This window comes from Spea bombifrons, chromosome 7, assembly GCF_027358695.1.
Source record: "Spea bombifrons isolate aSpeBom1 chromosome 7, aSpeBom1.2.pri, whole genome shotgun sequence".
Lineage (NCBI taxonomy): Eukaryota > Metazoa > Chordata > Amphibia > Anura > Pelobatidae > Spea > Spea bombifrons.
Window position 1 is genome coordinate 32,311,209 of NC_071093.1, and position 13,018 is coordinate 32,324,226.

The 13,018-nt window shown below is 42.6% G+C and overlaps 1 protein-coding gene across 2 annotated transcripts; it reads left to right on the forward strand.

Moving 5' to 3' along the window:
* The first annotated feature begins 542 nt into the window (after nucleotides 1–542).
* Nucleotides 543–12,788, forward strand: ACKR3 (atypical chemokine receptor 3). Of its 2 annotated transcripts, none has more exons than XM_053471464.1 (2): nucleotides 543–681; nucleotides 10,868–12,788. In XM_053471464.1, the coding sequence occupies exon 2, from the start codon at nucleotides 10,895–10,897 to the stop codon at nucleotides 12,002–12,004; it is 1,110 nt and encodes a 369-aa protein (XP_053327439.1). In that variant the 5' UTR covers nucleotides 543–681; nucleotides 10,868–10,894; the 3' UTR covers nucleotides 12,005–12,788. The 2 variants fall into 2 exon arrangements, with proteins under 2 accessions (XP_053327439.1, XP_053327440.1); XM_053471465.1 differs by lacking the exon at nucleotides 543–681 and adding an exon at nucleotides 9,291–9,606.
* The last annotated feature ends 230 nt before the right edge of the window (nucleotides 12,789–13,018 follow it).

A 13,018-nucleotide genomic window follows, 5' to 3' on the forward strand; every position in this document is an offset into this window, starting at 1 on the left:
AACAAGCAAACAGAAAAAAAGACATTCTGATACTAGTTATTCTATTGCTGTACAATGTTTCATCCTGATGATTTTTGTTCTACAGTTTATTCACTGAAAGGGGAGTTGTGGTTTTAACTCTCTCACTTCTGCATCCATTATGAAGGGCCAATATTGTCAGGTTTCTGTGGGTTGAAGGGCTGATCTGGCTCTGTATAATGCATAATTCAATGGGTGAGGAGACTTTGGGAACTCTCACAGTTTGACTATACATTATACAGGGCCAGCCAAACTCCTACCCCAGCAGAAGCTCACTGACAATGGATCTTCATAATGTATAGTAAAAAAGGAGCTGAAATACAACAGACCCAAGTGCTACATTACAAAGGATAAAGTAGGGGGTTTCTCGTTCTGTTATTCTCTTTAGAACTTCCTACGCCCAGACAGACCCATCCCCAGTTTTATTATTAGTATAGAGACTTGCTCCCAAACCACAGGGCAGACGGCAGTGAGAGGGGCTAGCGGACAGATACCCTCCTCCTTCTTAACCCGGTTTAGCTGCCGTGCGGGATAGCTCCCCCTAGCGGTATCGCGCTGCACCTACTATATATACACAGGTCAGGCCGGCTGCGTGCTCATAGACACGGGGCAGCGAGAAGTGCGAGCCGAGCGATCCTGTGCGCACCGCAGACCACGAGCCGGGTAAGCAGAGTGATGATGGACACGAGTGGGGTGCAATACACCCGTGCCACTTTACCAACTTCTCACCCGGGCATGGGCATCACAACTCCCATTATAATCATTCTGTCACCGTGATGATGGGAGTTGTAGTGCCATTACTCCCTTGATGCCTCTGTTAGTTGTGAAGTTTATACGGGAAGAGTTAATCATTTCGTGCCACAGGGCAGGCGGCAAGTGGGGCTTCAGGGAACAGGCGTTGTTCACCCCGTGGGCAGCAGGGGCAAGTGGGGCAACAGGGGCAGGGGGTGAATCGATTTGTTATTGATTTGTGAGCGCGGAACGAATCTGCTCAGCTACCTGTCATTATATACATGTGCCCGACTGTCACTAGCCATCTGCATGTACACGGCTATCTGCCACTGTCTGTTACTAGCCATCTGTATGTACACGGCTATCTGCCACTGTCTGTTACTAGCCATCTGTATGTACACGGCTATCTGCCACTGTCTGTTACTAGCCATCTGTATGTACACGGCTATCTGCCACTGTCTGTTACTAGCCATCTGTATGTACACGGCTATCTGCCACTGTCTGTTACTAGCCATCTGTATGTACACGGCTATCTGCCACTGTCTGTTACTAGCCATCTGTATGTACACGGCTATCTGCCACTGTCTGTTACTAGCCATCTGTATGTACACGGCTATCTGCCACTGTCTGTTACTAGCCATCTGTATGTACACGGCTATGTGCCACTGTCTGTTACTAGCCATCTGTATGTACACGGCTATCTGCCACTGTCTGTTATTAGCCATCTGTATGTACACGGCTGTCTGCCACTGTCTGTTACTAGCCATCTGTATGTACACGGCTATAAGCCACTGTCTGTTACTAGCCATCTGTATGTACACGGCTATAAGCCACTGTCTGTTACTAGCCATGTGCCCGACTATCAAGTATCTTTCACTTCTAGTGTGTGCATCTAATCACATCGCTCTATGCTGTGGCTATGCTGTGGCTTGTGGCTTGTACAGCTGTCACATGTAGTATGTGACGTGTACATGGCTACCTCTGTCTCTACTACGTGATATTTACTGTTCTGTATATAATAACACAGATGAGTAACTCCAGGGCTTTACTCCCGAGACTCTTTCTTCTTCCTCTTGGACCTCCATGTCCCCAACTCCTGACACTACAGGTGTGGAACGGGTGGAGAGCGGACTGGTGACAGCAGTGACACCCGCTGCCCTCCTCTGTCCCCTCACACGGGTCACGATAATCTCTCCAGTACGTCCCTTATAAATGAGACGCGATGCGGCGCTCCCAATACCTTCATTATTTTCAAGGAAAGTGCTCATCCTTGGCCGGTGAAATTGTGTGTATCGGTGTTACCGTGAATGTTGCCCAAGCATTATACTTATTCCGTTTTCCATTAACAATATTATGTTTGTTGGTTTAAAGTTTACAGAAATTCCATTCTCACTTTCTCTTACATATATCTCTATAATATATATATATATTGTAGCCGTTATCAAACCTCAGACTGGGAATAGGCTACCTCTCCATGTCAAGGTTTTAAGTACAAGAGAGATAACCGGAGAGTGTTCTTGTATTCTATAGATTTCAGGCTATTTGCCAGACTAGCCGATCCCGGTCGGTACACATCTATATGTGATAATAATCTGTGATTACCGAATTTACAGCATTCTATGTTTATTAATAGAGCTTGTAATTAAAGAGTGCTTTGGCCTCTTGCCCCTATATGAAGAATATGATATAAGATACATATGATATAAGGTCTTGTATATTAAAAGCAGTTTGATATGGATGCATATACAGCGATAATGGTATACCGCATAATGACTGAATATTAATATCTATATCTCTCTCTCTATATATATATATATCTACGGCCGTATGTTTGCCATATCTAGTTGCCCATGTTCACGTATATTTTTTATCTATACACCGATTAGTGTTTTAAGTTCGGCACACCCAAAGAATAATGTATAGAGCGGCTATGCAGAGTGCTTGTGTTTTGAGAGCTGGGTAAGCTCTGTGGCTGAGTATCATGGGAGTTGTTTTTCAGCAAGCTATTTGGGCTACCATTCCATTAGAGTGGCTAGTCAATCACGTCTGTTAGATCAACACACTTAGTGGATTTCTTTTCCGTGTTGCATTCATTGTTCAGTATTGGAAAATAGCTCTTTTTGGTTAAAGTTGCAGAGTTGTAGGCTGCAGAGTTTTTTGAGGAGGGTGTTGGCGGTCACTTGTTAGTTCTTTGCTTGGAATTGTTTTGCGGGGGTCTCGGAATGTGTAATTGGCTGGCTATCAGTTTTTTGCAAGGTCTCCACGCTCTTCACACACAGGGCGACGCTGGAGATAGGGTGACAGGTCCTCGTCGTGCGAGGTTACCGCGGCTGTGTACCTGGACAAATTGCTTACTAAAAGACCTGATAAGGGTCCGAAACACAGGAAATTCTGGAGGGTGGCGGGAGGTCGGAGCAAATAAAGGGGGGGTTTCAGCTCCAAAGTGGGAAAGCACTTCTCAGCCTTATAAAGACTACTCCATTCAGAGATTGGATCTGTTGTGTGTTGGTGAGATGTGATGAAGTGAGCGGGCTAACTAGAGAGGCCAAATGCTATTGTCTGAGTAAGTCTAAATATTTGGACAGGTAAGCAGGAGGGCTGCAGTTTGCCTCCGTTAAACTATACTGCAGGTACTTTGGGGTCATTAACCGGCCTCCCTTCCAACCCAAGCGTTGATCACCATGTGAAAGAATGGCCTTTGTTTTGAGTTTATATTGTCCTTCATTGTAAGGTAGATGGGCTCTTTGTTCGCTTACATGTTATATACAAACTTGCGAGCACATGATCACACGTGTATAGAAGCCGGGCGCATAACTAGGTGCTAAAGAAGACTGAATTATACATGCTCCGGTGTTGGCGAGCCCCAGGAGTCCTGGCACCTTTTGATTTCACAATAGCCCATTATCACGGTTTATACGGTGTCGCAAAAGCCCTGGAGCTCGCAGCAGAGAGAGCGCTCGGGGCTCCGTGCGAGATCACTGCACGCGTTTATTTAACACTTCTTTGGCCAGAGGGGCCCGTAACAAAAAAAAAAAAGGCAATTTGAATGAAAAAAAAACCCGGAAGGAAGATTTTGGGGACAAATGAAAGGAAAAACGGAATAACAAGTGCAGAGTGGGAGAGGCCAAGAAAAAAAAACCTAAAATGAAAGAGAGCGAGACAGCAGGGGAGAAAGCCGGAGAATAGCCGCTGAGTTTCTGGGAGTTAATAGATGAAATGGACTTCCCCAGGGTGCCTTATTACCCGAGTTTCTGGGAGGATCCGCTTCTAAAGGGCAATTAATGACATTTTAGAAGTCGATGTAGAAAGGTAAAGGAGAAATTGCTACAGAAACACACCAGCGGGGTCTTTAACCCCTCGGGTACCAGCAGATCCATGCACTTTGAGGGTGATCTATAAAGTTTCTGCAGGCATTAAAGCGGTTAAGTCACGCCAAAAAAAATGTGTACAAAAAAGTGAATGATCACGCAAAAAATAAATAAATTCCATTAATGGAAATAAGAGTTTTTGTGACAATTGCAAGAAAAATAATCTGACTCCCAAAAGGCTGCCAATTCTGTTTATTTTTTTACGTGCCATTATTATTATTATTTATTGTTTTATATAGCGTGCCACAAATGCCTATATAAATCACCCCATTTTATCACTTTATGGCCCCACTTTATGGCATTCAAAGGGCTGACATTATAAACGTAATCTATTTTCCACATTTGCAACTATATTTAATGTTTATAAATAATACAAATTTATTTAATGATTTATAACTTTTTTTTTCATAATATTTGATCAATTCCATACAAAGCAGAAAATGTTATATTTGTAACACTTTTCTATAAACTGAAAACAAGTCCGTCTGATTGCAAAAGCTGCTGTAACAAAGCAGGGATTGTTCAGGTTAGGTGGTCACGGCGTATCCTAAACTAGCCATTACCCAGGGGGCCGTTCTGCTATCGCACAATGATTCTTTTCCTCGTCCCTTCCGCAGCTGACAATTATTTCCTGGTGTCAGACAAAGCAAACACTTAAATAAAGAGGTCGGGTGATGACGGTTCTGTCTTCTGAATCGGTAGCCATTCTGCTGCAATTACGCAATTAAAACTATAACGTAAGCCTCCTTTAAAAAGAGACTGTTGAGCCCTCTTTCTATTTTAAAAGGAGTATCCCTTTATATCAAACGTTCTCTGTTTGCGTTTAGTATTTCAGGGCTGCTATTTTGAAATGCTGTTAGAACAAAGGATTGAGTTGTGATCTCTCGCGCATGTGTGCACATCCCAGAGACCTCAGTCGCTCCGGTTTATTTTTGTTTAGAGATCTGTGTTTTCCGAGCAACATTTCTGTGCAAAGTGCCGTTTGATGACTTATCGAGTGGTCCGCCTGTGCCGTCCGTGTTTAGGAAAATGAACTTGGTCGGACGGCAGTGAATTCCTAATCTATAGTGTTCCTCCTATAGACGAGACTATCGTTTATATTGATTAATATGGAAAAGCCCACCCTATGTCGGATCAGGATGCCACCGGCCCTTAGACACCTCCCGGCACCATTAAGGACAGGCAATATTAAGAGGGCACAGTGGTTGTTGTGGCCCGTGCGGCGGGGCCCTCCACTTGCCAAGGGGGCTTAGCCGGTAGTGATGGTTGTGCTGTAGATAATGGCGCTGTCATATGCCTATATTTCTCGTAGAGATGACATGTTGACTAGTAGTTCGGAGCGATCGGCATCAGGGGCATAATGAAATTGTGGTTAAAGTCGTATAGTATGAGTTAAGGGGAGTTATTTCATTATTTACTGATGCGAGACACGAACATCTTTATGTCTGTAGCATATAGCGTTTTAGGAATGGAAAATCTTAGATCATGGCTGGGATTTAAAGGCAACAGGGAATAAGAATTATTAGAAAGGCACGCAAACTGCCTGATGAATGAAACAATAGCGCGGCCAGCGCCAGGAAGCACTTCATTTCAAATGTATTACAGGTGAAATGGATTTTATGACAGCCTTTGTTTGCAACACTTCTTAGAACTTCTATTAACTCTTACAAGGGGTCGGGGGCATTACCTGTATGAACATTTAGGGTAACAAGCTGAGCGAGAGGATATTGGTTATATTTTATAAATCGTATATTGCGTGATGTGCTGCGTAATCCCACATTGTGTATTTTTCGGCGTTGTGCGTAAAGGCGAGGGCACATTTTTTTAGGCAATGTGATCTGGTCTGCCGAGTCTAGACACATTTATGTTGGGTTTAGGATAGAATGAGCAGAGGATTCCTTTAAGCAGGGATACGTATAAAAATGCTTTATGCAGGGCAGTAATGTTTAACACAGTCCTGGCCACTGGGTTGAGAAGCCATCTGGTTTAGGAGCCGGGAAAGACTGCATTCCTGCGGACTAATGCAAAGTAACGCTAAACAGTAGGCACCGGCAATAAAACTTTAAGAGCCGTGGCTCCTAGGATATATCCAGCCCCGGTTCCTAAGTCTAAGGGGAAATATGGAAAACCCAGTAAGTCCTAAAACAGATGAACATCAGAGGAAACGACCTTAGTGGGCTACTTCAGCCTCTCCAGCCTCTAGCTGAGCGACATGGTTTAGTACACGCGTGTGATAAGAAGGGGAGCCCTTAAATATTAACATTTAGAGCTACAGAGAACCTGCAAGGCAGCAGATATCTCCTGCACGAAAGCTATGCCTGTTCTTTTTTCACGTGGTGTCATTGACTAAGGACACAGGCATATGGCACCATATATTATCACCCTCAACCATAACTACTGGCAGTGATGAAGAGACACGTACACCCATACACTCCAGATGCCATTGATGAATGCACAGGTACCCCCCATTTACCAACCAGGTAGGGTAGGGTGACCAACTTGTTCCAGGACTCATATAATTGTCCATGAGTCTATACATCCCACATACTGCAGGGCAGCACTTCACCCGTCCTGATCATCAATATGGAAAACATGGCCGATGTCACCCTGAGGAAGGGGTCTACAGATACGTAGATCTAGATATTAACCGCTTCCCCAACTACCTTGCCCCACTTTGCATTTATCCATCATGGGGTCCTTCACATTTCAGAAAATCAAAAATCTAAATCCACAAACGGCCACGTGATCCGTATCATTAAGATCTGCCTTGTTAGTAGTCATTTAGGGCTGAGATTCGGCTTGTGTGCCTTAGATGATTGCACTGTAGAAATCTGTTAACATATAATGGGAATTGCCATCACACGTTTTGGGTATTCTAGAGATTAAACAGTAATGAGCAATAGCATAATTAACCCCACCGCTGCTCCCCTCGGTGGGCAAGTTGCAGGATCCTTTCTACTTGTAATGGCCAGGAAGAATATAATCTAAAAGGTACACAGTATGCTTTCAAGATACTATCACGCTTCCCTAATCTAATTTGGATAAACCTGTTTATCTGGACCTCTTTTGAAGGTCACTCACACAATTTGATCATACTTAGCCATTGCTGGCAGATCAGCTTTCCTTTGTCTATGAAACACCTATAATCCCACCTGTATTGTTCCAATGCATTGAGCTTGTGCTACAGAACAATCTGATTGCATTACCATAAACCCGTCCTCTCTCTCTCATGTTAACTATGAATTTCCTTTTCTAACGATTTCCTGATTATTTATTTTTTTAATCCACTAGCTAAACGTTTCCGATCATTTGCACTTTGTGTATGGATTATTTGATATGGATAAAAGTGTTAAAAGTAGTCATGAAAGCTAAATTATCAGTTTTCACACGTGTGCTTTATTTTGAGGTCCAGAAATTAAGATGGACACCCCCGAAATTAGGGGATGATTGTAAAAAATAAAAATGCATTGTGCAGGGCAAATTACTGTAATACAGCCCTGTGGTATGCATTTTCTATGATTGTTCCCATTTGAAGGAGCCATCTGGTGATGGAAATGTTTCTTGTAGGGTTGGCTCAGCCATTGCTACTCGGATAAGGACACCAAGTGGTCACCCTGCCAAATATACATGTTTTGTCTTGCTAACATAAACCAGATTACAGTACTAAATGCTAACTAAATATCTGTGGTCTTTACTGCCGCCATTTATTTTAATCTTCCGTTCTACACAAGTCCATGTTGACAATGAATTTCATAGTCTGTTGGACCTCAAAAGAAGAAGGTGTGGTCCGGCCACTTTAGCAAATAAATAATAATGGAAGCCATGGTTGGAAGCACTCAGCAGGCACCTCCGCCATTAAAGCTGCTGTGCCAAGCCGTGAAATTTCTCGCTCTCTTCTCTTGCGCTGGAGGTTTATCAGCAGGCTATGTGTCAGGTCAGGAACTTTGAATACCGGCGTGACTTTGCCTATTGGTGTCTCCTTTTTCCAAACATTGAGGAGTGTAACACCTCCCTCCTTAACCAAAATCTCTACTTAATAAAGTGATAGAGGGGAAAATACATTACCATTAGGTGCGTGTCTGAACGAGAATATTATCTAGCACCATCATATTCCACGGCTGTGTACAACGGGGAACAAAATCATAAGTGGCGCGGCACATATAATTCGGATTTACAGAAACAAAAGGTGACCTATCAATCAAACAGGGGAAAGAACAAAATATATCGATACAGCCATACCGCTGTGATATAGGGACCATGCTGTTAACACATTGTATCCCAGAGCATTATTTTCTTCCTTTGATATGATGTAATCACTATACAGACAAGGATCTGTAATTAGACAAATCACCTTTCACAGCCTAGATCCCTTAGACAATTGCGTGTTTGTAGGGGGGGTGTTCATTTCTATTGTATGTGTGCGAAGAATTAATGCCGCTGAACCCCCCCACGCCTCCCTCGCTTTAATCTGAGGCTTTCCAAGTCAAACAGCTCTTCTTCTCTCGTAGAATCTTTCAGGACCTAATCCACTGGGTACACAGGGTGAGGCTGCTGAGGATCTGTCGCTGGGGTTGAAATTTTAGGATGCTGACAAGAGATATGGTGGATCACCTCTTGCCAGGCTTCAGCTATACTGCAGACCCTTTATAAATGCTAGACATGAGATCATTACCTTTGGCAACGGTTCATACAGTTTAGTAACTTGCAGACTAGACAGGTCTATAGGAAATCGGGCCACTGTCAACAGCAGAAAAGGCATTTCAGGTCGCTGTCGGATCTTGGTGAATGGCAGCTAAGCCATTTATACTGATTTTAGCACCTATACACTGCATACGAATTAACCCTTTCCCACCTGGGTGAATACCCCATACTCCAGCTCTTGATGTGTACTACATGTGTTTCTGGTTTGGGGGATGGTGTCTGGAGCTGAGGCACATATGGTTATAGATTGTTTAGCCATTAAATGACACAAAAAAGCAGATCTGGGCTCATTTTAGGATTATTTCCTTTACTTGTGATTTTCATCAGTGCCGAAATAAACCGAGGGAAGATGCTCTCTAATAGAAAAGCTAACTGGTTATATTATTTTAGCCTTTAAGGGTACTTCTGGATGCTTGCAAACCTATAGTGCTGAATCAGATTTGTCTCGATCAATTAACACACAGCCAACGTAAATGATAATAGCGTTACTAGAAGCTGATCACTGCTCGGCCTATGAGTGGCCAACAGCACTCCGGATTCTCTGTCCTCAGGGCTGAGGGTTCCCCTCTGTGATTGAAGCATATATTGTGTGGCTTCCCCAGTGTCAGTGTTGTGAAAGCCAAACACCATGTCGGTGTGAGCCTGGTTCCCAGCCAGCAGGGGCAGCTGTAAATTACGAATGTCGAGAGGAGGTGGAGAGGCTCGGTTTTTTTTCACATTGTCTTTCTCTTTGATGTCAGTCTGAGGTGAGCAAGCGAAGAGGAGACAGGCTGTAGGGTGTGTGTCTGTGAGTATGTCTATATTGCCTTTAACGTACGCAATCTGAACTTATCTGTGCACTAAAACACTTCATAGATGGGACTTTAGTGGACTGCACACAGTGTATGTTGTGTGCTCAAAGGTTAGGGACACGAGGGGTCATGGATTGGACTTGCAGGGTAGAAGAAGACTGAATGGTAATTTATTACGAAAGCTAATTTTAGAATTGAGATGTTGGGATTGATGCAAATTATCTTATATGGATGTTTTTATGTTGTCTCATGATGCGTGTGATTCCATGTAGAGAATCACTTGGCATCCTGAAGCCCCTCAAACTACAACACCCAGGAGTGCCTACAGCACCCAAACGGTCGTAATGTTTACCAATTTAAACTGGTTTTGTTATCAGACTGGAGCGGTGTGTAACGGTTGAAACAATATTGGTTTCTCCATCTAATCTGCCCGCGGCATTTGCTGTTTTGTATGTTTTGCACAGTTGTTGAGACGTTTCTGGATATCCCCGCAGACACATCTATGGGTCCGCTGTGCCTGTAATATTTGTGTACGAAGCTTTGTATGCATCAGAAATTTGTATTCTTTAAGTAGTAGGTTCTTCTGGGCTTGCAAAGACTCCACCTGACGGCAGTCTTACAACGGGTTAAATCTATTCATATTAATTCATACACTAATTTATATATGTGTAATTTCTTAAAAAATTGTAAATTCTACGACTTTTCCTGCCATTTCCATGAGAGTTTTTGAATATTGAGCAGTGCTTCTGAAATTATCAACTCCCAATACTTAATATTCTGCCGAGATTCTGAGTTTAAAATTACAATTCTGCATTGATGTTCGCTGTCACCTGAGGGTATTTATGTCACTTAAGGATTATTGGTATGTTAAAGTTTCCTGTGAAGAATGGAAGTTCTTCCGGTAACGAAACACTTCTTTTTCTTAACAATTAACTTTGTGTCCTTTAAGTCATGGTATGAAATTGCAAGAGGGGTCAGTGGTTAGATTAGGGGGTAGTAGGGTCATGTTCCTTGGTCATTGTCTTAACATTCATTATTTCTGTATAGTCTTTGTTGAGATATACTTGTGCTTTAGGATTTATTTTCTACGGAATGCATAGTCCCAGATAAATAGACCTGTAACTATTTTTCCTTAGTTGCTGCTATGGAGTGCATGATAAAATATAAATGCTGCTACGTTTTGCCCACCCGCTTACATTACTCCATACATATTATCCACAGTGTATCATTCTTACAATTTATCTTGTTTTTCCACAGATTTTTGTTTACTGAAGTGCTGCAAAAATGAGTACATTCGAACTTGCAGCAGCCATGGACTATTTGGAAAGCACCAACTCGAGTGACTTCAACCTGAACTGTACTAATGGGGATTGCATCATCCTTGAGTCCTTGTCCTGCCCTGGCACCGTGAACAAGAGCGCTCTTCTCTATACCCTCGCCATCGTCTACATCTTCATCTTTGTAATGGGACTATTGGCCAATTCAGTAGTTATCTGGCTCAACCTCCAGGCCAAATCCACCGGTTATGAGACTCACTTATACATTTTCAATTTAGCCGTGGCAGATCTGTGTGTCCTCCTCACTCTGCCTGTCTGGGTTGTGTCCTTGGTCCAGCATAAACAGTGGCCAATGGGAGAGATGACGTGCAAAATAACTCATCTGATTTTCTCCATCAATCTATACAGCAGCATCTTCTTCCTCATGTGCATGAGCGTCGATCGTTATTTATCTGTGTCCCTACGGGGAACAGCTGGACAGTATCGAAGAAAGATCATAAGAAGGCTGGTCTGTGCCCTTGTCTGGCTCGTGGCATTTGCTGTATCCCTTCCAGATACATACTACTTAAAAACAGTATCCTCCCCAATCACCAATGAAACCTACTGCCGTGCCATGTACCCCGAAGATACCTTCAATGAATGGCTTTTGGGAATGGAGCTTCTTTCTATTATGGTAGGGTTCATTATTCCATTCCCAGTCATTGCAGTTTTCTATTGCCTACTGGCTTGGACTTTGTCATCTTCATCATCTGCTAGTGACCAAGAGCGCCGAATCAGTGGACGGGTAATAGTCTCTTACGTGGTTGTGTTTATAGTATGCTGGCTGCCGTACCATATGACAGTTATGTTGGATGTTCTGACTTTTCTGCAGCTGATTCCATTCAGCTGCCAATTAGATAATTTCCTTTATGCTGCCCTTCACATCACACAGTGTTACTCCCTCCTCCATTGCTGCATCAATCCAATCCTTTATAGCTTTATCCACCGGAACTACCGCTATGAGATCATGAAGGCCTTCATCTTCCGCTACTCCTCAAAGACAGGACTTACAAAGCTCATTGACTCTTCCAAGGTTTCTGAAGCAGAATATTCAGCTGTTGAACAAAATCCAAAGTGAAGTGCTACATTCAAACTGTATGCCTTCACCCCAGTTTTTATGGACTGGGCTATATGACACTAAAGTGGGTCAATCTTATTCCTGCCAGTGCTGGTAGCTGAGAGAAGAGTTCTTTGACCCAGGAGTAAGGCTTCACGCCTAAGTCACCAAGAGACCTTAAGCAATACATGAATGATTTGTATCAAGGACTTTTTGTTACTATTTTAAAACATTTGTCACTATAATGTACTCCTAAATTGGGACCAACATTGTTATGTTATTGAGCACTGACACTAGATCTTATCTCACTCACTTTTGTATTTAAAAAAAATCACTGCATGTTTCTTGTTTTAGCCATAAAATGGTGTAATTTAGCACAGTCTGTCTCCCTCTCAGTGTCTATACCGCACAATACTGTAAGCGGAGACCTCCTAGCACAAACGCTTAGATCCAGTGACCTCCCAAGTAATGAGGTCACATAACCCCACAGGGTATGCCCATCTTGTAGATATTGTCAGCCACTACCTTTGTATGATATGTAATATAAAACCTTCTCCAAAGCCCATATATATTTTTCTATAGCTTATTGTATTTAAAAGCCACTTTTTTAAACTGGCGTTACTTTGTATTTGAAATTCAAATAGTCATTTTATATATCTGTATATGTAATATCTATATATATATATTTTTGAAGTGGTAATGATATGCGAGAAGAATTGGAATTGCTACTTTGTTTATATGTTCCTTTGATTATTTGTGAATATCCAAAAGCTCTTTAAACATTAAAGTTTTGTACAAACTTTCACTTTTGTGGTTGTTTGACTGCGGCATGTATGGCGTGTGTCCAAAATAGCAAAGAATTATTCAGCAACCCAAGCTAAGCACCAACAGGAACGTTGTGAAATGCACCTCTGATCACACTCGGCCTCAAATTGTTGAATCCCAATTTAAACCAGCATGACGTATCACTGAGGAATGGTGTATGTGAATGCAAAGTAATGGGACAGAGCATTAACCCCTTAAGGACAATGGGCG